General features: G+C 39.7%; 1 protein-coding gene across 14 annotated transcripts in view; it reads right to left on the bottom strand.

The window, feature by feature from the left end:
• Positions 1-25,487, bottom strand: part of epb41l2 (erythrocyte membrane protein band 4.1 like 2) — a 211,670-nt gene that overhangs the window by 17,191 nt on the left and 168,992 nt on the right. For 3 of the 14 annotated variants that reach the window (XM_060851149.1, XM_060851157.1, XM_060851165.1), the window contains 11 exons: positions 24,467-24,619; positions 16,233-16,330; positions 15,525-15,697; positions 14,543-14,739; positions 9,672-9,734; positions 8,641-8,787; positions 6,630-6,797; positions 6,270-6,323; positions 5,604-6,113; positions 5,010-5,138; positions 599-697 (listed from right to left, as the gene is read on the bottom strand). In XM_060851149.1, coding sequence (XP_060707132.1) covers positions 599-697; positions 5,010-5,138; positions 5,604-6,113; positions 6,270-6,323; positions 6,630-6,797; positions 8,641-8,787; positions 9,672-9,734; positions 14,543-14,739; positions 15,525-15,697; positions 16,233-16,330; positions 24,467-24,619 — 1,791 coding nt within the window. The remainder of the gene's footprint in view (positions 1-598; positions 698-5,009; positions 5,139-5,603; positions 6,114-6,269; positions 6,324-6,629; positions 6,798-8,640; positions 8,788-9,671; positions 9,735-14,542; positions 14,740-15,524; positions 15,698-16,232; positions 16,331-24,466; positions 24,620-25,487) is intronic. The other 11 variants (XM_060851202.1, XM_060851221.1, XM_060851227.1 and 8 more) reach the window with 11 other exon arrangements.

Consider the following 25,487-nt stretch of genomic DNA (forward strand, 5'->3'; position numbering starts at 1 on the left):
CTGTACCTACATATCTTTGTACCTAAGATGGCGCCATAAGCAGGGATTTGTAAACTTTTCACTGTGCTCACTTGAGTACATGTGACAATAAAGCTAATTCTAATTTTTATTCTATTTTACCCTCTCCCCTGCTCTTGTAACTACTCTATTTATATGGCTAGTTCAGTTCAGTTTCTGATCAATGGTAACCCCCTTGGAAGCTTTTAGCTGATAGATGTTGAAAAATTAAATAGGGGAACTTTAGGGAGCGAGATGCTTACTTTAGTGCTTAGTGTTTCAAATAATGTTGCTTTTAGGTTACTAGAAATTCATAATAACAGATCTATTTTCTTTTAAATGTATAGTATTCAATGACAGGAGTTCCAATTGATTATAATGGCAAGTGATAGTTCACTAGTTGCAGTCAAAGTAAATCATTATAATTAAGCTGTAACGCTACGAACAACAGTAAAGGTTTTGTTAGCAAGATGAATAGGGATTTGGAAAGAAAAGGAGCTTAAATTCATAGTAAACTTCAATGACAGCATGCAAACAGAACTGTACTTATTTAATTATCCAGGCCAAACTCTGACGTAATGGTCTACTACCGATTGCATACCTTGGTAATCTGGGTTGTCATTGTTGTACAAATAGATTCAGAAGTTATAGTCTGAGCACTCATCAGGACACCAGGATCATTATCTCCACTGCCATCACCCTTAAAATACAGCAAAATGAGGAAGTCCAATCAGTTTGGCCAGAAATAACAATATTGTGCTGTTGAATGAATAGAATACCCATCCTACATTAATAAGTCTGTTAAAGCAAATGCATTGTTTAAAAATATTCAATTGCTTAAATTTTACTTAACACAAACATTTTAACATAATTGCTTGATGGAGCTAAACAATAGCAGAAGTCATCAGCTAACATGGTCTTCAAGCCATTAACATCTGATTCACCACCTGAATATTCAGCAAATAAGTGACAATGCAGGGAGAGCCAATAATGGGTACAAATATTAATATATCATGTGGTGTGTCCCTGATTTCTCAGGATACCAGATGAAAATTGACAAATGCAGCTGAAGTGTAGCATAAATCGAATATTATATCTATATTATAACTATTCCATCTCTAGAAAAGAAGAATGTTTCAAATTTCACTCACTTAAATGCACATTTAATAGATTTAAAATACAGACTTACTGTGACAGGGTACCTACTCACAATGAAAAGCATATAACAGTGCAGTATTGCATGTTAAAATTCACTATACAACAAGAATTGATACAACTACAGAACAAGCTCAATTATCTGAACGAGATGGACAGGGAGCTGATTGATTGCTCGGACAACTGATTGATTGCTCCGACAACTGATTGATTGCTCGGACAACTGATTGATTGCTCGGACAACTGATTGATTGCTCGGACAACTGATTGATTGTTCGGACAACTGATTGATTGTTCGGACAACTGATTGATTGTTCGGACAACTGATTGATTGTTCGGACAACTGATCTGATCGTAAACAAAGGAAGGATTTAAAAAGGACCTTGAGGTCTTGTCTGGATAATCCAAAATTTGGATAACACAAGTTGTTCTGTATATAGACGCAGTGTGTTAGGACATACATCAAAATTTTGAACGTCACTTTGAATTGAGGAGACACACATCGATAAAGTGCAGCAACCTCTCAGCAAATATATTGGAGTATTCAACTGGAGATTAAATGACTGTCATTTTTTTAAAATTCATTTGTGGGATATGGACATTGCTAGTTGACCAGCAGTTATTACTTTGAGAACAGAAGTTAGTTGACCTTGAGAAGATAGTGGTGAGCTGCTTTATGAAAGAGTTAGAGAACTTATTTTTACCCAAACTTCTATCCAGCAAGATAGTTAAAAAGACTGGTGGACAGAAGATCATCTACTTTCCTTCCATTGAGAAAGGATGAAAATGTATCACCAGGGACAGTGATAGCAAAAGCAGGAATCTAGCTTTAAAATACACTTAAAAATGTTGCCATGATTCGAAGATGCCGGTGTTGAACTGGGGTGTACACAGTTTAAACAGGTTTATTTGGAAGCACTAGTTTCAGAGCACTGCTCCTTCATTAGGTGGTTATGGAGTATAAGATTGTAAGACACAGAATTCATAGCAAAAGTTTACAGTGTTATGCAACTGAAATCATATATTGAAAAAGACCTGGATTGTTTGTTAAGTCTCATCTTTTAGAATGACCATATTGGTTTCAATTCTTTCATGTGTAAATCCTAGAACTTTTTTTTTAGAAGTTACATTCTCAAGTGAACTTTAACAACAGGTGCAGTGTCGGCTCAGATAATGTATTGAAAATGTGAGGTGCCCTGTCGAAGGCACCTTGAAACCCATTGCACAGGGGACCCCCAGCTTCTGTTGTGATTACAGATTTCTTACAGAAATTCCGCACCCATGGACCAGTCGAACCGGGAACATTCTTCGTCACAACGTATGTTTCAGCACTCTACACGATGACAGCATCGTGGCAACAGTCTCAGTACTCAGCACCAACAACTGCCAATCGCAAAGCACCGTCCTACAACTCATCTGCTTTATCCTCAACCACAATGTTTTCACCTTTGACAACCAGTTCTTCATCCAGATACATGGAACAGCCAAGGGGACCAAATTTGCACACCTATGTCAACATTTTCATGCACAGGTTCGTACAGGACTTCTCTACACAGGACCACCAACCAACACTACACACCATGTACATTGATGGCATTTTCTTCCTCTGGACCCATGGTGAGGAGTCATTGAAACAACTACATAGTGATATCAACAAGTTTCATCCCACCATCAAACTCACCATGGACTACTCTCTAGTATCTGTCTCATTCTTGGACCTCCATCAAGGATAGGCACCTCAGCACCTCATTCTACTGCAAACCCATGGATAACCTCACAATGCCACACTTCTCCAGCTTCCACCCGAAACATATTAAAACAGCCATCCCCTAAGGACAAGCCCTATGTATACACAGGATTCTGATCAGATGAGGAGGAATGTGACAGGCATTTGGGAGTACTCAAGGATACCCTCATAAGAATGGGGCATGATGCTCAACTCATTGACTGCTGACGTGCCACAGCGAGAAACCCTAATGTCCTCCTCAGGAGACAGACAGGTGCTGCAACCGACAGGGTGCCCTTCGTTGTCCAGTATTTCCTAGGAGCTGAAAAACTACACCATGTTCTTTGCAGCCTGCAACACATGATCACGGAGGATAAGCACCTCGCCAAGACCACGCCCACACCTCCACCTCTAAACAACCACCAAATCTCAAACAGGTCATTGTTTGCAGCAAACAATCCGGCTTTCAGGACAGCACCATACAAGCCTGTCATGGCAGGCATTGCAAGATGTGTCAGAGTGTTGACACGGATACCACCCAAATGCCTGTCACATTCCTCATCTATTCAGATCCTGTAGAGCTTGCCCTTAGGGGATGGCTGTTTTAATATGTTTCGGGTGGAAGCTGGAGAAGTGTAGCATCGTGAGGTTTGCCTTACAGCATGGTTCTGAGGTGCCCATCCTTGATGGAGGTCCAAAAGGATACGAGAGTGTAGTCCATGGTGAGTTTGATGGTGGGATAAAACATGTTGATATCACTATGTAGTTGTTTCAATGACTCCTCACCATGGGTCCAGAAGAAGAAAATGTCGTCAATGTACCTGGTGTGTAGTGTTGGTTGGTGGTCCTGTGTAGAGAAGTCCTGTACGAACCTGTGCATTAAAATGTTGAAATAGCTGTGAAAATTTGGTCCCCTTGGCTGTTCCATGTATCTGGATGAAGAACTGGTTGCAAAGGTGAAAACATTGTGGTCGAGGACACCATCGACCATGTACATAGCAGATACTCGTGTCTCTGCCAACGTTGTCTATCCCATACATTACAGGCAAGGATGCCCTGAGGCATGGTATACTGGCGAGACCGAGCAGTGGCTACAGCAATGGAGGAATGGACACTGCACAACAATCACCATACAGGAGTGTTCCCTCCCAGTCGGACAGCGCTTCAGTGGTCCTGGACCTTTGACCTCGGAGCTTTGGGTGACCATCCGCCAAGGTGGACTTCGGGACAGGCAACAATGCAAAGTGGCCAAGCAGAGGCTGATAGCCAAGTTTGGTACCCATGGGGATAGCATCAACCAGGACCTTGGGTTCATGTCATACTACAGGTGACCCCACTGCACTACATACTCTCACACTCCTACAGACCCATATACTCACACAGACCCTCTCTCATACACACCCACACTCACACCCTCTCTCAAAGGCTCATACCTCCACCGTCAACACACAAACACACACCCATTTGTGTGGTGAATTTGTATTTGCAGAATTATGTTTTAGTTTGCTCAAAAACTGCACGAATCCATGCAAGATTCTGTAAATTCCATTTTTTTAGAAATAGAATCAGTCTGAACATTGGGACCCCGCCTCACACGGGGCACCTCACACCTTCAATGTATTATCTGAGCTGACATGGCACCTATTAAAGTTCACTTGAGAATGTGACTTTAAAAAAGTTCTGGGATTTACATAAGAACGAATTGAAACCAACATAGTCATTCTAAAAGAGGAGAGACTTAACAAGCAATCCAGGTCTTTTTCAATATATCATTTCAGTTGCATCACACTGTAAACTTTTGCTGTAAATTCTGCATCTTCTGATCTTACACTCCACAACCACCTGATGAAGGTGCAGCACTCTGAAAGCTAGTGCTTCCAAATAAACCTGTTGGAAACCTATAGCCAAGTGTGAAATTTTTAACTTTAAAAATGTAGAATAGTGATAAATTTTAAATTACAATTTTTCAAAATGCTGTAGGTTAACAGAACAGTTTTACAACTTTGAAAAGATTTGGAAGTATATAAAGTGCCACTTACAATTTACATAGTATACAAATATTGCATTCCTCACTGTATGGTAATAATGATAAATGAAACTTCATTGCTTTGTTAGGAAGATTAGGGTCTACCTGGGCAGCTTCATATGTAATAGTTTTAGTCTCTGTTTGAACAATTGGAACTTCTTTCGTTGAAATTTCAGTCTTGTCAGGGCTCACTGTATCAGAGATTGTCACCATTTCTGTCTTTACCACAGGAGGCTATTAAAAAAAGTTAAATAAGTAAAAACCATGCATAAACGGAGAATAAGCTAAAAACAGATTTTACTAAAAACCCATAGCAAGAATAAAGTGAAATTAAAAGAATGGAAAATATTTAAACCAGAAGTGGGCTAATGGAAAAATTAAAAACATTTATTTTCAAACAGACAGCATGACACTAGGACACAAACATTAAACTAAAGTAAATACAACATCACAAAAATAATTTAGTGGCTGCTCAGACCTCCAATGCAAGCAAGGCAGCCAGAAACCAAGACTGAAGCAGGCAGAGGGTCGGCTGATAACTATTTCTGTCCATTTTGCAGAAGAGAAAAAACTTGTTGAATCTAAGTGAATGGAGGTTGCTCCAGAAAACCCATAACAGACCAAGAGAGAGGCATTATACACTGGAGAGGACTCCACACATGAACGTTTACTTCTAACTCAATTGCTGCGAACATTTACCTCTGAGCAACACACAACTTCTGGCACAGCATCACTATCAACATAGGAAACATCTCCATTTAGTTTGGGTCTTGTGTCTTCTTGCTTTTGCTTTGCTTCCTGAAGCTCTCCATTCTGCAATTCTTGCAAACTTTCTTCCGGGACATCCTGCATTTTATGTACCATAGGAAAACGCACTTTGTCAAATTCTGTTACCGAAACCTTGGACTCCATTCCTACTGTAGTAAATGTCTTAAATTCATTTTTTTCTCTCTTTATATTTTCTCCTTCCTTGATCTGTGGGTGGTACTCTGCCTCTTCCTCACTCTCACTATGGCTATCGGAGGATGAGGCATGACCCTCTTTTGATGACACTTTAGAGGCGGGTACAACTGTGCTGCTTTCAACAGCTTTTTCAAGTTTTACTTTTGAATGGCTGGGTGCTCTCTTTACCTCTTCAATCACTATTGTTTCTTCCACTACAACCTCTGCCTGCTCCTCCGTCTCGGATTTCTGTTTCTCATCTGAGCTCTACATAAGGAAATGAATGAAAAAAATAAGGGATGAGGCAAGAAGCATGAAATACAACCATGCAAACGTAAAAGGATGATCACTGAAACCAAGACAATAAGTGATTAGTGATGTTACAGTGGCTATGCGCTGGTGGAATTGCTTAATAAGAACCACCTTGCCAATATCTCCGGCCCCCGCTGGAAACCCTTCTGCTCTTGAAGCATGATCCTGGAGGACAGTAAGCAGTCACAACAACATAGAATGAGTAGTCTTTACCAATAATTGATGGGAAGAAATCAACTATGACAGATTAAAAGGTACTCCCCACATGTAAATATATATAGAATGCAGAACTGTGAAAAATTACCATATAGCTACACACAACATGAAAGCAGAGCAATTGGTTTTTAAAAATGTGTAAAATTCAACAGGATGTACAAATAATGACCGGAACAAAACACAAAATTCATAGCAACATGTCAGACATACTGTGACTTTTAAAACTACCAATCATAAATTCCATTCTAAAAGCACCTCAGACAACTGCTTGGAGCATATGAGAGAAACAGATTCAGCAGCAGCTTTTTCTTTGAACCCATCACCCTCTGATGCCTGAGAAATAGCAGACGAGAAGGAAGTCATCAAGCCTGGTGAGAAGCTCTCTTTACTAAGTAAAAGCGATGTTATCTCCTCTTCTAAGCTCTACGCAGTTAGAAAATTGAGAATAAAGATTAACAAAGATAACAAAGTCTTACAGAAGAAAAAAAGAGACAGAAGTTACATCATATCACGCATCTATATATTATTGGTTGTAAGTAACAAAACATGCAGTTTTTACAGCATATTCGAACACCATATCTTCATATCCATGCACTCGTCTAAACATAATAAGCAAACAGGTTTTAAGGCAATATGACTGTTCAGTCTCAAACATATTTTCAATAGCAAAATCTCAATCCACATAATAGAATTTCAGAATTATAAACATGTGGCATTTTGATGTTCAAAGCCTCAGAGTTTAGAGAATTATTAAATATGCATTCCCATTCAACATCTGCCATTTACTTCACTTAACACCAATGTTCCCAGAGGTGTGTTGAAAATGCCTCTGACTGGAAGCATTAGAAAATTATAAGTTGACAATTTTGTGAAGGAATGTGCAACTCAAAACTCAAATCTACAAACATACCCCAATAAACAATTTTTGCACCAAATCATTATAATTGCTAAACTAAAGATTCTATTTATTGGTGTGAACAAATGCCAGAAACTGGCCAGAGCAAAATTGTTCCAAAGCAAAAACACCATAGAGGTGGAAAACGAGAAATTAAAAGCAATCATTTAAAAAAAATCAGAACCAAACTGCAGCAAAAAATAAAATGATTTATGGGGACTCAAAACTAATGGAACAATTTTAAGAATTGCTTATTGGACCTGGATTGTGTGCTATGAGAGCAAAATATCCTTTTGATCTGGAATCTGAAGGTTAAATCTCACCCATACTAATAAAGAGCCCCAAGCACACTGATGGTATGAATAATTTTACAAAATTATAATTAATTCTTAGTCAGCTTCACTTGTAATTTGACAATCATAATACTAGAGAAACCATAAGGACAGTTAGTGTGGGGGAGAAAGGAAGCAGCATGCAAGTGTGGCACAGAGTATTGATACAAGGCTGAAACAGGAGAGGGGGAGAATTTCATTCTGTAGCAGTATGCGACTCCTGAATTGGCAGTTGCTTAGTTAAGCAACTAAGGAGAAATGCTTTATTTTCAAATACTAACCACCCTTCGTCTTTGATGAGAACAAAATGCTTTTCAACTTTAGCAATGGAAACAGACATAAATAGTGCATCAACAGAAGAAAGGATGTCATAGTGACAGATCATAAAGATTTACAAGAAGAAACACAAATGTACACATCTTACAGGAGACATGATAGCACTAGGATGGGAAAATTCTTACATGCATCATTGTGTAGAACAAGTAATTGGCATGGAGTTGCTGCTAGAGGTAGAATTGGCAAATTCTCCTAAATTGCACATGACATTACATCAGTTTGCCCATGGTGAAACTATGGTCAGGCTTCCTACAGTTGCTAGCATAAACCCAAACTGGAAACCTCTCATTCCTGTAATTGAGAAAGATAAATCCTGCACAATATTTGATCTCATTATTCTTTTGACAATGCTTCCGAGTTAAGTTGTAAATAAAAAGTATGAATGTTAAATTGTAAAGGAGTTCGTACTGCATGTTCTTTAAAATTATTTATTGTGAATAAAAGTGGTGGGCTTGAAATAATAATTTAGATTTCAACATAAGGAAATGCAATTATGTAATAGGAAGAATAAATTAGGAATGATTGGTAGGTTACCAACATTATAATTTGTTAATACACTCAACCACAAAGGTGCTAATCCAAACTAGCATTGTAAATAGTTTTCTAATATGTATGAAAGCATTACAAGCTGCACAAACACAAACATCCATCATGTTGGATTAAGCTTTCAATTTTATCCTCAGATTCTGCTGCTGACACATACCCCTTCTGTTTGCAGTGATAAGGGTTTGGTCAGTCGATTTTCCCATTCATTTGGACACGGTTCAGGTGTGGATTCCATGAAACTGCGTTTTAGCTCGCTAATGCTAGCTTGATGTTTCAATAGATCCTCCTGCGTCTTATCAAGGTCCTAATTTCCGCATATGTACACAATTAGAATGAGACACAATGGATTAGAACTAAATTAGTCAAGTCAAAAAAATGAATAATACACAGGAATGCCTAGGCTCACTGAAAATCTGTTCCTTACTGATTGAAGGAAAGTGGCTTGTTTAGTTTTTATAAACCATAATTGCTTAGAACTTACTTAAATAAGTATTACCATATATTACTTGTCTAGTGATGCCTATTTACTAATAAGACAACTTAGATGTTGCATTAAACACATTAGCAATTTGGAATGTGAAATATTAATTTCAATGACAAAAATAATTTCAGATGCATCTTTGCCTAAAAGAGAATCATGATTGACAGAATTAGGTCTCTTTCATTTGCTGTACATTTTAGGAACTGTGCTAAAAACAAAGATGATACAAGCTTTAGAAAAAGAACAAAAGAAAATGACAGTCCCTTTCAAGATTTAACATTAGATATTCAGTGAGGCAAGGCATATGTAATTGCACACTTAGTGTGAGACCCTGCAGTGGTCTGTTTGATTTTAGTACAGATTATACATATTTCTTAATAAAATCTCAAAATTATATCTGAATATCAGTTAGCTCAGTTACTAGTCTGCAGTGATCCTGGTTAGTAAATGTGCTCATTCATCTTGAAGTAACTGCAGCAAAAATACTTTTGGTTCTACCTTGTATGTGGTTGATACTGCATGCTAATATACCAAGCTAAATCAATCACAGCACAGATTTTGAAAAATACAACTTTGGGATGTGAAGCGCGCATTCTGTTTTGCACTCTCATGCATCACATGCAAGATCCATTACAACAGGCTGCTAGTGAAAAGAATCATCCAGTGCAAATCATCAGCCCATCTATATACTTGGATTTTATACAAACCTCCAACATTAAATTGCTATGTCTGATATAAATATTTTCTCCTTCTATGCTCAATGATTTATTCTGTAAAATTGAGAGAAAGAAAACTCCAACATAAAAATCTCACATGGGACATGCAGACACTAAAACAAAAAAAAATCAAAGAATGGAGAACGCATACCACAACACCCCATATGACATCTTAGAGCACTAAAACCTAATAGCCAAAATGGAAAAAAATGCAATTTAAGTTGAATCAACCTTTTGCAGCTGCATTTTTTCTTCTTGTTGCTCCAACTGAATGTATTCAGCAAATTGCAAAAGAAAATATTAATTATTTCTTTGCTTTCAAAAAAAAACAATGAGAAAAAGCAACGTTATGCAACAAATAATATCTCAACCACAATTCTCATACTGCAGCTACGTCTGTACTTCCAGTATATTTTTGCCCTACTCCACTTTAACTTTCCACAATTGTTCTTTGAAAATTTTCAAAATTTTAGTACTATATTAACAGGGCTAGAACAGTTAGAAATTTCAGATATTTACATATGCCCTCTACAAATTTGCATTAATTAATTGCATGATTTTTTTAAACATACTATTTCTATTGGTTTATCATTTTATGCTTGAGTTTTGGGAATCTGAAGCTATGCACTGTTTTCCCAGCCCTCTGGTGAGAGCTTCGTGTGATGAAGGATCAGGGTGGAAGGCCAGGGACACAGGGACATGCCCAACACAGGGCTGGCTCCCTAATGCACTCCTGTTGTTGGGGAACCTTCCTGTTGCAACCTGGGAAGTGCAGTGCAGCCTGACGCTCAGAGGTAGACTTATACAGTTAAGACCTCAAACTGCAATTAATTGATCAAATAATCTTTCTGGAGAGGGAACTACCATTTTTCCTCACCTGAATTAAGTGTGTTATCGCTTTTACTGGCACCTGCATTTTAAGGCGTCTTTACAATTGTCAACATCTGGTCCTCCACCTAGTTGCGGTATTGGAGCCATGCATAAACACAGCCTACTACCCGCCTATAGGAAGACTATGACATAGGTCCTACAACCAACAAGTGCCAGCACATACCAGACTTGAAAAACCCTACAAAAGAAGAAATTTCACTTCACTTCCGTAAGGAGGGGGAAAATCACTTACTTTTAAACTGCTTTTTCCAGTTCTGAGGGAAATACCCTCTCAGTATCTAAGCTGTCAAGTTTACTCAGAATCTTACATTAAGATCACCTTTTATTCTTCTGAAGTCTAATGAGTTTACCTTTCCTCAAAATGCAACTTCTTCATCCTGGAAGTCAGCCCAGTGAACCATTTTAATTACAAACATATTCTTCTGAAGCAGAGACCAAATCTTTATACAGTACATCAGATGTGGTTTGCCCAATGCCTTTTTACAATTATTAGTTAAAAGCATTCCTTTTTGACAACGATATATACATTCAATGTTTTTTTTTGCTGGGAAAATGAGGACCAAGGGAATTTATGTTTGAAAGCAGTTCCTTGTGATGTCACTTTGCTTTGATACAGATATGCAACATCTTCCCACCTCTATCATGTCTTCAGTAGGACTAAGAGGGATCCTAAACACTTATTTTTGTCCATTTTGTTGGTTGCTGTGCTTCAAATGAGCAACCAAATTGTCAGAATTGAGTGGAGAAGAGAGGAAGGATTTTGGGACAATGGGAAGTAATTTTATCGAACGTAGCCCTGATTACCAGCACAAATTTATCTGTTTTGAAGTGGAATAGTGCCACCTGCCTTGCAGCTGCTGCAAAATCATTTCTTCAGAAAGTAAAATACTGTACTTGGAAAAGAAAGCTTTTGTATTAAATTTCATTCTTTTTAAAAAAAACGACATATCATGAAATTTTAGTAGCTCAAATACATCTATTCAAGTTCAGTTTGAGAGTAATAAAATGGAAACTAACTGCAAATTACATGGCAGCGTGATTGAACATCTTTGTTTCTAAGTTTGTCAGAAGCATGCTACAATATAAGTGCATGTCCAGATAGTTCAAGATTAAAACAGAAATTTGGGATCATTAGAGTAGATAGAATAGGCTGGAGGTTCAGACGAGTAGGTCAAGATTCAACGTTGGTCAATATATTCAGTCCGGGTTTCTGCCAAAACGATCATTTTTAATTTATTTTAAACTATCCACCCAAAAAAATCTATTTTCAAATGCCACACATTTAGCGACAAATTTACACACCTCCTCTTCCTCTGCTTTCTCATTCAGGTCATTGTCATAAGAGGCATATAATGTTGTCGCCTTAGGCTCCAGGTAGCAGAGAGACAGAGCAAGAGGAAGGGAAAGGGTGAGTGAGAAAGGGACAGACTGGGATGCAGACAAAAGCAGCACAAACATAATGATGATAGATGGAATGAGTGATGGAGACGTAATAGGAATGTACTTTTGAAAGCTTGGTGGAATCAAAGCTGAACAGTCATCAGGAAGGCTGGGAAAGCTTATATATCCATCCTCATCAAGCAACGAAGGTAATTTGGGAGGAAAACACTTGTAAAGATTTAAAAATGCGAACGTCAATGTCTTTCTTACAGGATTAGTGCCAATTTCTATTTCCTTCAGATCCTGTTGTACAAAATGATTACATTGAACAGTTGTGGTCAATACAGGATCAGGTTGAAGAGGCTTAGTTAATAATGCTGCTTCGTGCTCTGGAATCGTTACATGTGGACTAGGATTGGAAGAAAGAGTTTCAAACACACATTCTTTGTCTAATTCACCAGCTGAAAAAGCACTATCCTCTGAAATATCAGAGAGAAAATCTGTCTCAGGAATAGGAAAGAGACTTAGAGAGGGAGAATAACTGGAACAGATAGGAGATGGGGGATGTGTGTCATGGAACTAAATTAAACCCAGTAGACACATGTTTATGTAGCAGAAAGTATAGAGAGAATAGAAGGAAATAAAAAAGAAAAGAGAAACAACATTAGTCAGAAAGTCACTCCAGATGTGCCACAAATTCAAACAAATGGATGCAGACAACTTTAGCTCTTGCAAGATGGATGGGGAAAACACAACAAGGAAGAACAAGCAAACACCGTACATCTTTTGCATAATGATTACTAAACTTCAGCTTGGTTACTACCCAGTTTTCTCCTTTTATCATTTTCCTTTGTATTTATTCAAAGGATGTGGACTTTGCTGGTTGAATCAGCCTTTAATTGCTTGTTCCCAAATGCCTTGAAATGCAAAACACGGGAAAATTGTTCATCAATAGTAAAATTGCGCAGTTTTCTTTCTACAAATAGCCTAGCTACATTTTATAAGACATGGTCCTTTGTGTTAACTTTAGCTATTAAGAATACAGTGCTTCTAATAGTGACACTTGAAATATAATTCAAAACATTTTGGTGCTTTACATAATTCCTGTGCGACCACATCAGATTACCTAAGATCAACAAATATCAAAAGGTTAAGCTGATAAGATTTGTGAGACATTAAAATAAAATGGTGAAAGATAATATTGTGGTTTCTTCATGAGTATGTGTTCTGACTGCCCAAATTTCCTGCATTTTTTTGCTGCATCCAAACTTTCCAATACATCTCAACAATGAATCAGGGAAGTCCCTTGCTTTTCAACATTTACATTTATTCTTATTAATTTTGACATCGACAATTAATTACATATCCCAGAGTTATGCACATGCAGAGTTGGAAAAGTCAGCATATCTGATAAAAGCTACTTTATAGTTTAACAAATTTAAAAGCAGTAATATTTTGAAACATTCAATCTCAGTGAATTCATTAATTTTCTGCTCCCTTGAATCTTTTCTCTCATTTGTTCAGTAAATATACCTAACCACAAATAATTTTGCTACCTTTATTGTTAGAATAAGTGACTGCACATAATTTAAAGAGAGAAATTACACTTCCTTTCATCTAGGTCAATAAGAGAAAATAAAATGTACCTCACTGGTGACAGGCAATGCTCATATTACATTTCCTTCCATTCCCCTTTCCCCCCAAACTAAAGGACATTTTTAATCAGTCCCACTGTATTCAATCTCTTTCATCAACCTCCCCCAAGAATCAATAAATAGACACTGATTTTTTTCTCTGTAGAAAATGCAAATAATGTATTGATTTAGTCACAAAATATATTACACACAGCTAGATTTTACTGCAATTATTCCTGGAAAAAGTGAGGACTGCAGATGCTGGAGATCAGATCTGAAAATGTGTTGCTGGAAAAGCGCAGCAGGTCAGGCCGCATCCAAGGAGCAGGAGAATCGACGTTTCGGGCATGAGCCCTTCTTCAGGAATGAGGAAAGTGTGTCCAGCAGGCTAAGATAAAAGGCAGGGAGGAGGGACTTGGGGGAGGGACGTTGGAAATGTGATAGGTGGAAGGAAGTCAAGGTGAGGGTGATAGGCAGGAGTGGGGGTGGGGCGCGGAGAGGTCAGGAAGAAGATTGCAGGTTAGGAAGGCGGTGCTGCCGTCTTCCTAACTTGCAATCTTCTTCCTGACCTCTCCGCCCCCCCCCCCCCCCACTCCTGCCTATCACCCTCACCTTGACTTCCTTCCACCTATCACATTTCCAACGTCCCTCCCCCAAGTCCCTCCTCCCTACCTTTTATCTTAGCCTGCTGGACACACTTTCCTCATTCCTGAAGAAGGGCTCATGCCCGAAACGTCGATTCTCCTGCTCCTTGGATGCGGCCTGACCTGCTGCGCTTTTCCAGCAACACATTTTCAGCTGCAATTATTCCTACCCTTTTCCCAGAAATACTCATCTGATACTTGAAGTGAGTGGGAAAAATAAGTCATGTATCACTTGCATGGTACAATATTAGTTACTATTGTGCACTAACTCAAAAACTTGATGCCTATAATTTCTAATAAAAATCTACAATACCTTCATTTCCATTGGCATTTCTAGTTGTGATTCTTTTGAAGGAGTAGTTTTGCCTTTTACTTCTATCTTTTCATCAGTTGCTTCTACTTTAATGACACCAACTTTGGAGGCAGTCACCTCTGCTGTTGAACTCTGAGGAACATCTAGAGAAGATGAATCTTGCAACAGGCCCACTTCATTAATGCCATCTACTGGGCCTGTTAGAGGAAAGAAACCTTTTTGCTTAAATTTGTAATCATTAGTTCAGTTAGAACATGATGCAGCAAGTAACCATCAATGTGGATTCAATTCAAATTCTGCTTGTATTAATTCACAGAGGTTTGCCTCCCCTCCTTGCCCCAGGTTTGTGGAGTGGTGTCCATCAAGATACAAGTAATCAATTCTGCCTCTCAAATGGATAGATGTACTCAAGGTCTATTGTGAACTATGGTTAACTTCACACATAAAAGTCCAGAGGTCACACTAATATTGTAGGTTATCTGTTAAATATACACTTATCCAATAGAGAGATCAGTGCTGAGAAAGGAAATAATTTGTGACATCAACAGTTGATATAGCACAGGGAAGAAAATGGACATATCTCTCCACCCAATTTCTGTTTTGCATTGTGTGTGTCCAGGAAAGAAGTTATTGCCAGACAAAGAACTGGAGTCAAAATCAAGTCAGAACAATGCCATAAATCTCACAGGCTGAAAAATAATTGTCCAGGTATTGTTGCACACTCCATCAATAGAGATTATAGGGACAGTTTTCTACAGGTCAGTTTAATACAAAGTAATATCCATTTATGGCCTGGTGGACCACTGAACTGCACACGTTCTGGAGCAAAAAAGAACTGAGAATAGCAGACATTTAAATCTAAAATTCTCTTTTTTAGCAAAAGGTTTGTTAGTGATTACTTAAGAGAAAGTGATTTCTCTAGATGTTTCTTCTGAGGACAGATTAAAGTTTGATGGTTTATTGAAATTCACGGGCCACCTACCTCCATCAAGACTTCTGGACAGTCGCTTACTTGAAGTACGCTCAAAATAAGGTGCAGGTCTATCTATGAGTGTACTGGCCTCCCGTGTTTGAGCCTGTGTGCGGCCACTATAACGAAACTTTGAGCCTAAAGTCAAGAATTTACTTTTTGGAGTTTGTTCAGGGGATAGCAGCCTGAAAAAAAAAGGATTTCATGTATTTCAGAATTAACTGCTTTGCAATATTTATATAATATTACAACACTTTCATGCATTGGTTCAAATTTAAGAAGCAACTACTAAGAAAAATGTTCTGAAATCCTCTAAATTAAAGGAATTTAACAAGGAATGTCATGGGGAAGCTTTTACACTGTACTGCATTTTGAGTACAAACATAAATGCAATTCATTTCATTGAGAAACTATCCATATCAGACATGAATTTGTTGTAGGGAGTACTTCATTTTAAAAATATGCAACTATTTTTCCTTCTTTATAGTATAGATTTATGTATAAAGCAATTTTTAAAAGGATCATGGATAAAGATGTTTTCTGGAAATTGTAAAAAGACAGAAAAAAATGAAAGCAAAGGGAACACTTGTGCACTCATTAATAAAGGATTGTTTTCTATTACTATCGTAAATACCATTTTGTTAGGACTGCCTACATTTGAATTGCTAAAGATTACCATTCATTACTTTGGCTGATCCGACAAATACAGAACAGCCTTACCTGAAGAAAGTATGATGCTCCACACAAACCTTCCACAATCGCTTTGCTGCTCGGTGATTAGGCAACTTGAAACCAATAGTACTTTCAAACTGTTCTGTCTAGAAAGGAATATAATTAAAAATTTCCAACTTTAAAAGGGGACTCCCAACAAAATAAGCATTTGCTTCTCCAAGAAATAATATTTTGCACTTTTGTTTCAACATGGAGCTGGAGTTGGATGAACTTAGGATCATTTGGGAGGCAGAGGGGGTCATAGATCGGAGCTTTAGGGAAGTAGTAACTCCAAAGATTGCAGACAGAGGGGTGACAGTGAGGGGGACTGGGAGGAAGCAGCCAGTGCAGGGACCCCTTGCGGTCGTTCCCCTCAAGAACAAGTATACCGTTTTGGATACTTGTGGGGGGGGGACGACTTATCGGGGTAAGCAATGGGGTTCAGGCCTCTGGCACCAAACCTGTCCCCGTTGCTCAGAAGGGAAGGGTGGAGAAGAGCTCAGCAATAGTTAATGGGGACTCGATAGTTCGGGGCACAGATAGGCGGTTTTGCGGGGGCAAGAGAGACTCCCGATTGGTATGTTGCCTCCCAGGTGCAAGGGTACGTAACATCTCTGATCGTGTTTTCCGGGTCCTTAAGGGGGAGGGGGAGCAGCCCGAAGTCGTGGTCCACATTGGCACCAACGACATAGGTAGGAAGAGGGATAAGGATGTTAGCTGAAAATGTGTTGCTGGTTAAAGCGCAGCAGGTCAGGCAGCATCCAAGAAACAGGAAGTTCGACGTTTCGGGCAAAAACCCTTCATCTTTGTAGAGGGAGGAAGAGAGCTTCTTCAAGGAAGGCATCCTTGCAAGAGGATTCGCAGTAGGGGCATCCTTGCAAGACTTTTACTCGGATAAGGATGTTAGGCAGGCTTTCAGGGAGCTAGGTTGGAAGCTCAGAGTTAGAACAAACAGAGTTGTTGTCTCTGGCTTGTTACCCGTGCCATGTAATAGAGAGTCGAGGAATAGGGAGAGAGAACAGTTAAATGCGTGGCTACAGGGATGGTGTAGGAGGGAAGTATTCCGGTATCTGGATAACTGGGACCTCTATAAACAGGATGGTCTACATCTGAACCTGAGGGGCACCAGTATCCTTGGGGGGAGGTTTGCTAGTGCTCTTTGGGTGGGGGGGGGGGTTTAAACTAACTCTGCAGGGGCATGGGAACCTGGACTGTAGCTTTAGGGTGCAGGACCTTGAGTGTAGGGAGGTTAGGAACATGGCATCAATCTTGAAGGAGGGTGCCTGTAAACAGGAAGGTGGCTTGAAGTGTGTATACTTCAATGCGAGAAGTATACGAAATAAGGTAGGTGAACTTGCAGCATGGGTTGGAACCTGAGATTTCGATGTTGTGACTATTACGGAGACATGGGTAGAACAGGGACAGCTGTTGCAGATTCCAGGGTTTAAATGTTTTAGTAGGGTCAGAGGTGGGGGTAAAAGCGGGGGAGGTGTGGCATTGCTTGTCAAGAATAGTATTACAGCGGTGGAAAGGACGATGGATGAAGACTCACCATCTGAGGTAGTTTGGGCTGAGGTTAGAAATAGGAAAGGTGAGGTCACCCTGTTAGGAGTTTTCTACAGGGCTCCTAATAGTCCTGGAGACGTAGAAGGATTGCGAGGATGATTCAGGAGAAGAGTGAAAGTAATTGGGTGGTTGTTATGAGGGACTTTAACTTTCCAGATATTGACTGGGAAAGCTATAGCTCGAGTACGTTAGATGGGTCGGTGTTTGTCCAATGTGTGCAGGAGGGTTTCCTGACACAATATGTAGACAGGCCAACAAGAGGTGAGGCCATACTGGATTTGGTTCTGGGTAATGAACCAGGCCAGGTGTTAGAATTGGAGGTAGATGAGCACTTTGGGGACATTGACCACGATTCGGTGACTTTTACTCTAGTGATGGAGAGAGATAAGTGTGCACTGCAGGGCAAGAGTTATAGCTGGGGACAGGGAAATTATGATGCAGTGAGGCATGACTTAGAATGCGTGGCTTGGAAAAGTAGGCTTCAAGGGAAGGGCACAAACGATATGTGGAGCTTGTTCAAGGAGCAGCTACCGAGTGTCCTTGATAAGTATGTACTTGTTAGGCAGGGAGGAAAGGGTCGTGTGAGGGTGCCGTGGTTTAATAAGGAATTGGAATCCCTTGTTAAAGGGAAGAGAGCAGCCTATGTAAAGATGAGACGTGAAGGTTCAATTGGGGCGATTGAGAGTTCGAAGGTAGCCAGGAACTACCTAAAGAGAGAGCTAAGAGCAGCAAGGAGGGGACATGAAGAGTCCTTGGTTGGTAGGATTAGGGAAAACTCAAAGGCTTTCTACAGGTATGTCAGGAATAAAAGAATGACTAGGGTAGGAATAGGTCCAGTCAAGGATAGTAGTGGGAAGTTGTGCGTGGAGGCTGAAGAGATTGGAGAGACACTGAATGAATACTTTTCGTCAGTATTCACTCAGGAACAGGACATTGTTGCCGATGTGAATATTGAGTCACAATTAATGAGAATGGATGGCTTTGAGGTATGTAGGGAAGAGGTGTTGGAAATTCTGGAAAGGGTGAAAATAGATAAGTCCCCTGGGCCTGGTGGCATTTATCCTAGGATTCTCTGGGGAGCAAGGGAGGAGATTGCAGAGCCATTGGCCTTAATTTTTATGTACTCATTGTCTACAGGAATAGTGCCAGAAAACTGGAGGATAGCAAATGTGGTTCCCTTGTTCAAGAAGGGGAGTAGGGATAACCCTAGTAACTATAGGCCGGTGAGTCTCACTTCTGTTGTGGGCAAAGTCTTAGAGTGAATTGCAAGGGATAGGATTTATGAACATCTGAATAGGAAGAATGTGATCAAGGATAGTCAGCATGGTTTTGTGAAGGGCAGGTCGTGCCTCACAAACCTTACTGAATTCTTTGAGAAGGTGACTAAGGAGGTGGACGAGGGTAAAGCGGTAGATGTGGTTATATGGATTTTAGTAAGGCGTTTGATAAGGTTCCCCATGGTAGGCTACTGCAAAAAATACGGAGGTATGGCATTGAGGGTGTGTTAGAGGTTTGGATTAGGAATTGGCTGGCTGGAAGAAGACAGAGGGTAGTAATTGATTGTAAATGTTCATCTTGGAGTGCAGTTACTAGCGGTGTTCCGCAAGGATCTGTTTTGGGACCATTGCTGTTTGTCATTTTTATAAATGACTGGGAGGAGGAGCTAGAAGGTTGGGTGAGCAAGTTTGCGGATGATACAAAAGTCGATGGAGTTGTTGACAGTGATGAAGGATGTGGCAGGTTACAGCGGGATATGGATAAGCTGCAGAGCTGGGCAGAAAGATGGCAAATGGAGTTCAATGTAGGTAAGTGTGAAGTGATTCACTTTGGCAAGAGTAACAAGAAGATGGAGTACTGGGCTAATGGTCAGATACTTGGTAGTGTGGATGAGCAGAGGGTTCTTGGTGTCCATGTACACAGATCTCTGAAAGTTGCCACCCAGGTAAATAGTGCTGCGAAGAAGGCATATGGTGTACTGGCTTTTATTGGTAGAGGAATTGAGTTCCTGAGTCCTGAGGTCATGTTGCAGTTGTATAAGACTCTGGTGCGGCCGCATCTGGAGTATTGTGTGCAGTTTTGGTCGCCATACTATAGGAAGGATGTGGAGGCACTGAAACGGGTGCAGAGGAGGTTTACCAGGATTTTGCCTGCTATGGTAGGAAGATCGTATGAGGAAAGGCTGAGGCACTTGGGGCTGTTTTCATTGGAGAAAAGAAGGTTTAGGGCTGACTTGATAGAGGTGTACAAGATGATTAGGGGTTTAGATAGGGTTGACAATGAGAACCTTTTTCCACGTATGGAGTTAGCTATTACGAGGGGGCATAGCTTTAAATTAAGGGGAGGTAGGTATAGGATGATGTTAGGGGTAGATTCTTTACTCAGCAAGTCGTGAGTTCATGGAATGCCCTGCCAGTAGCAGTGGTGGACTCTCCCTCTTTATGGGCATTTAAACGGGCATTGGATAGGCATATGGAGGAAAGTGGGCTAGTGTAGATTAGGTGGGCTTGGGTCGGCGCAACATCGAGGGCCAAAGGGCCTGTACTGCGCTGTATTTTCTACATTTTATAAAAGCTTCTTTGAAAAAAAAACTCTTTGCGGACCCACAAAAGAAACACACTTTTTTTCTATGACGATAAAACATAAGAACAAAAGCAATTAAATTTCAACTTTTTTAAATGTAAAACAGGATAACTTGAGCAGTCCTTCAGGACCAAGGATATCTTGGTTCCACTCTAGTTCTATGCACTCAGAGATGGCTAACCATGTGCATTCTGCAGACACTTACAACATGTAATGTAACTGAATGTGGAGTGGAAACAGAAAATATAAACATACTGTTCTTTGCAGCCACAAAGATGCTGAGTCTTCTATATTTATATAGGTAGCTCACAGTATACAAAGGCACTCCATTCTAAGTCTAACAGTCCTAAATTGGTTGTCATTATAATTTCTTCATACTGAGAATTATTTAGCAAGTGTGCAAAGTAGTTCACTTTTTCACTTTGGATCTTAATCAAAGAAGAGAGTAATGTTATGCTCCAGGAGTGAGTTCAAAAGGATCTTAGTTATCCAGATGTTTAAATTAAGGTCCATCCCCTTTAATGCCTCAGTGAAAGAAGCAATAATAATAACATGGAGTTTACGACATACACAGAAGCATTATCTGTGTACTGAAGTCTGATGACGGAGAGTGAAGTGATTTAGTTTTGGAATAGAGGCAAAAACGATTGAATAATTTCATATCCATCCTGATGATTTCTACGGGGAACTTGCTGGAAGAACAGTGTTGAATTATAGTGACGCAGAATGAAAAAAAATGTTGTATTAATGACACAGCTGCATTTGAAAATTGAAATGGTCCAGTTAGTAAGGGTCAGATTTGCATGCCAAAAATTAATAATCAAAGGATGGTGACAAATGTTTGAGTACAAACAAATTTGAGGAAATCACTTAGAGTCCAAGGCTTTCATGAGATCAAAACATTATGTAAAATGGTCATTATTGGTTTCTGGGTTTGGAATTTTGGAGGATTCTTGCAATGCTGCTCTATTGAAAAAAAAAATCAGGGAGACTCCTACGTTTTTACAGCAGATTTAACTCATTTCTTGGAGATGAACATGATTACAGTAACTCAAGATTTCACATCATGAGCTCCTCTTCCCAGGTGAGGGATGGGGAGCTCTTACAATCAACTGTGATTCTGACATTCAATAGATTTATCTACTCCATAAGCCTTGTTGCTTTTCAACTGATCAATGAACTTTTATTCAAGCCTGGATAGTGTTGGGACATGGACATATCAATTCGAAGCATGGATAGGCTATTTGGTCCCTCAAGCCTGCTCTGCCAAACAATAAGGACATATCTTTGCCAGGTATGCAGTCCCAGGGGTTCCGCAGAGTTTCCAGCCCATCAGTATACTGCTCGAGTACAGAATCTAAGTTCAAACTCATTGCAGTATGGTCAAACTGGATAATTTGGGAATGGGTTGAAGGATGCTCGGGTCAAGAACAAATCTCAGTTGGGGATGTTCTTAGAAACGTTCATCCAAAGGACAGAGAATGCCCCTGTCCTTTGTCCTTAGCAAGGTGCATCCCTTGAATATTTGGGGTGTAGACAGTTACATGCATATCACGGTTGACCACAAGTGGATTGATTGCCTGTACTTTTTCCACCCACCATTTGTTCACAAGCGATCCAGTTGTTTGTTGTACTGTTGATACGTTTACTTTTCTGTTGCAATGTAGTGATGCTTTCAGTATGTGAAAATCTTGTGTTTACATTCGAATAGCTCCTCTACCATCAAGCTAATCTCTGTATTTCCAGGTAAAGAAGCCAAAAATCTCTGTTGGTGTTAATCGTGGCGAAATTTAGATTGGACCAGGCAGTGTGGATACACATCAGCTCCTATTGGCTGGGATTAATGAGACTGCATGAGAGATGCCAGCTGAGAAGATCTGTCTTTGCAGGATGCTGGAGACATTCAATATGAATTTTCCTACTGCAGTATTTCAATTATTGTTTAAGAGGTAGGTTGATGGAATTAAATAGGCAAGATTATACAATGAACAGTTCAGCAGTTTTCAATATCGGTCGTGACACAAATAACACATACATGTGATTGCTCACTCTGATGATGATGCAGTTATGCATAGGTCAATACTTAAATTGACAATTTGCCACAAGAATTTTACTCTTTATTGCGACAAGGTCGTGTTCTAATTTGTCACGAGCGTTTAAAATCAGGCTACTGGACTCATGTAAGACATAACCAGGTGCTATAGTGGGAAGACTGTAAAGTTGGCATGCTGAAGCACTCAAATCAAATGACTGAAGAATCTGATTCACTCAAACCTATCAAGACAATACAGACCCAGAGTTTAACAAAACAAAGACCTGCAGATACAGGAGATCTGAAACAAAAAAAAATCAGAAATTGCAAGAGAAACTCAGAAGCATCTGTGAAAAGAAAATAGAGTTAACAGTTTGAGTCCAGTGACTCTTTATGAAAATGGGTTGCTTTCAGAATAGCCAACCCATTTCCAACAGCACATAGTCCCATTATCATCTACTTAGCTTCTCTTCATCCTGGACTTACATTCACCAATCCCCTTGTCTTCTTGTCCTGTATTTCTCTCTCTCTGGGCTCCCTCTCCACTTACCTGCTCATTCCGTCTCCCATCCTCCAATCCCTGTTACCAGCATAAGTATTATCTTTTCTTAGCTGTTTTCAGGTCTGAAGGAGAGTCACTGGACTCGAAAAGTTAACCATTTTCTCTTCATGGATGCTGCCATATCTGAGTTTCTCCAGCAATTTCTGTTTTTGTTTATTTTAGACCCAGCATTAAGGCATACTCCAAACCAGATAAGGGGTGCCACATAGTGGTAATGGCCATCCCACAGCAACAGTGCTGCAGGTGCACCACCCAACTGTCAGATCCTGCTTGCATGGGTCTGGTCCTCCAAGCAGTGATTTGTACCAAGGAAGCGCTACTATTGAGGCATTCTCTGCCTGGTGATGCAACCTCAGCAATGGTGTTCACAAATGCTGCTTAAATTAGACTGACTCCAACATTTTCATTTCAAAGTTCCAGCATCCACAATATTTTGTTTCAAATACATTTCCTGTTACTTTAAACTTCACTTCCACTGAAATCTCCTTTCAAATTTACATGCTAGCTGACATTGCAAATGGCTTCCATTTCTCAGATTCCATCAAATTCCAAAATAAGCATAACTCATCTCAAAAACTAACTGAGCTCCCACCAACTATCAAGCCACTTCCAGCCAAATTGTCTCCAGAATCTACTCTGGACCTTACAAAGCTTTCTTGAAGTACAATTATTTACATCCAACTTTGTGCTCTCACTTTGATTCAGATAGCTTAATTTACTATATTTCTAATTTTCCTCCATCCTTCAGGCCATCTCTGACTCTCTCTCTCTGGACTTTACTGCTTTTCTGTCAAGAAAAGGGCTTTCCTTACAAATCTGCTTTTAGAACTATTTGGATTAAGCTTTTTTCCACTGCGTTTTCACAAAGTTCCATTCCTCTTTGATACATTTACATCACAACATTTCCTGAGATGTCAGTTTCCCTAAAAACTTGTCATCCACAGTAGTCAAGAGGACCCTTGACTTTCAAATCTTAGCCTCTGTTCTTAGTCCATCCCATCTGACTCAATTACATCAGAATCCTCTCTTGAACCCATCTTCCGTAACTCCTTCGTATTTTGCAAATAACCAGCTACAACTAATATCTCTATACCTCATTAGGAATGCCTCTATAATACCTTTGTCTACTCTTCTTCCGTCCAATTTCCTATGCAGTAGCAGGATCTACAACACTTTGACACATTCCAAGTCTGGATGAGATGGAAGTGACAGGCTTTTCTTGTACTCTAATACATCTTATTCTCTGCTGTAGGGTAGTCTCCTCTAATAATGGGAAAACCAGAGATCAAGTGGTCATTTTGCCAACCACTTTTCTTTTGTCAGTTGCCTGAGCATTTCAAACATTTTATGAAGTTTTTGTTTTTAAAATCAGGGTACACAAATGCTAAAGCTTATTAGCATAGAACATAAATTTTTAATCTGCTTTTAATTTGCATCGTTAGTTTTAAATAAGTTAAAGCTAACTCTAAATATATATAAAATGATGTTTGGACAACATCTTACCTCTCCAGGTCGAATTTTAATATAAAAATTGCTTCGTTTATAGGAAATTTTAAGAATTTTTGGCCAAGCAAAACGGTTAATTCGGAGACGATCCTTATAGATGAGCAGCCCATTTGCACATATGCCCAACATAATATCCACTCCTTCAGAATCCTATTTACAAAAAAACAGAAAAATAATGAACTTTTAAAAGTCAACATAGCATTGCTAAGTCTTGAGAATACTAAAGACTAATTTTCAAGGTAAATTGACAGATAATGATAACCATCAACAGTGTGGCGCTGGAAAAGCACAACAGGTCAGGCAGCATCCGAGGAGCAGGAGAGTTGATGTTCCGGGCATAGGCCCTTCAATCAGGAGTGAGTGAGATGCTTAGATGGGAAGGCACTAGGTAGATGCAGGTGATGTGTGATAATGATAGGTTGGAGGAGAGGGTGGAGCAGATGGGGGCGGGGGGGGGGGGGAGGAAGATGGACAGGTAGGACAGGTCAAGAGGGCAGTGCCAAGTTGGAGGTTTTGATCTGGGACGAGGTGGGGGAGTGGAGATAAGGAAACTGGTGAAGTCGATGTTGATACTGAGTGCTTTGAGGGACCCAAGATGAAAGATGAGGTGTACTTCCTCCAGTCGTCAGGTGGCTTGGATTTGGTGCTGGAGGTGGTCCAGAACTTGCACGTCCCTGGCGGACTGGTAGGAGACAATTAATTTTACGCGTCCTTTCAAATTATTTATGGCTCATTACTGGATAACTGGCAGGGCACAAAGTCACAAGACAAAGGAGCAGAAAGAGGGCATTTGGCCAATTGGGTCTGCTCAATCAAGTCTGGACGCAAATGTTTAATGTCCAATGGCAGATACTGGGGATAAACTTGGCATTTCAAGTTAGCAGCCTATTAGTGGATTGCTACAAAGATCAACTTTGGTGGCCTCAGCTATTTACAATCTAAATCGATGATTTAGACTATCTAACAGTTCTGATAAAAGGGCCACTGGGCTCGAAACATTAACTCTGTTTTTGTCTCC

The sequence above is a fragment of the Hemiscyllium ocellatum genome, chromosome 3, assembly GCF_020745735.1.
Source record: "Hemiscyllium ocellatum isolate sHemOce1 chromosome 3, sHemOce1.pat.X.cur, whole genome shotgun sequence".
NCBI classification, from domain to species: domain Eukaryota; kingdom Metazoa; phylum Chordata; class Chondrichthyes; order Orectolobiformes; family Hemiscylliidae; genus Hemiscyllium; species Hemiscyllium ocellatum.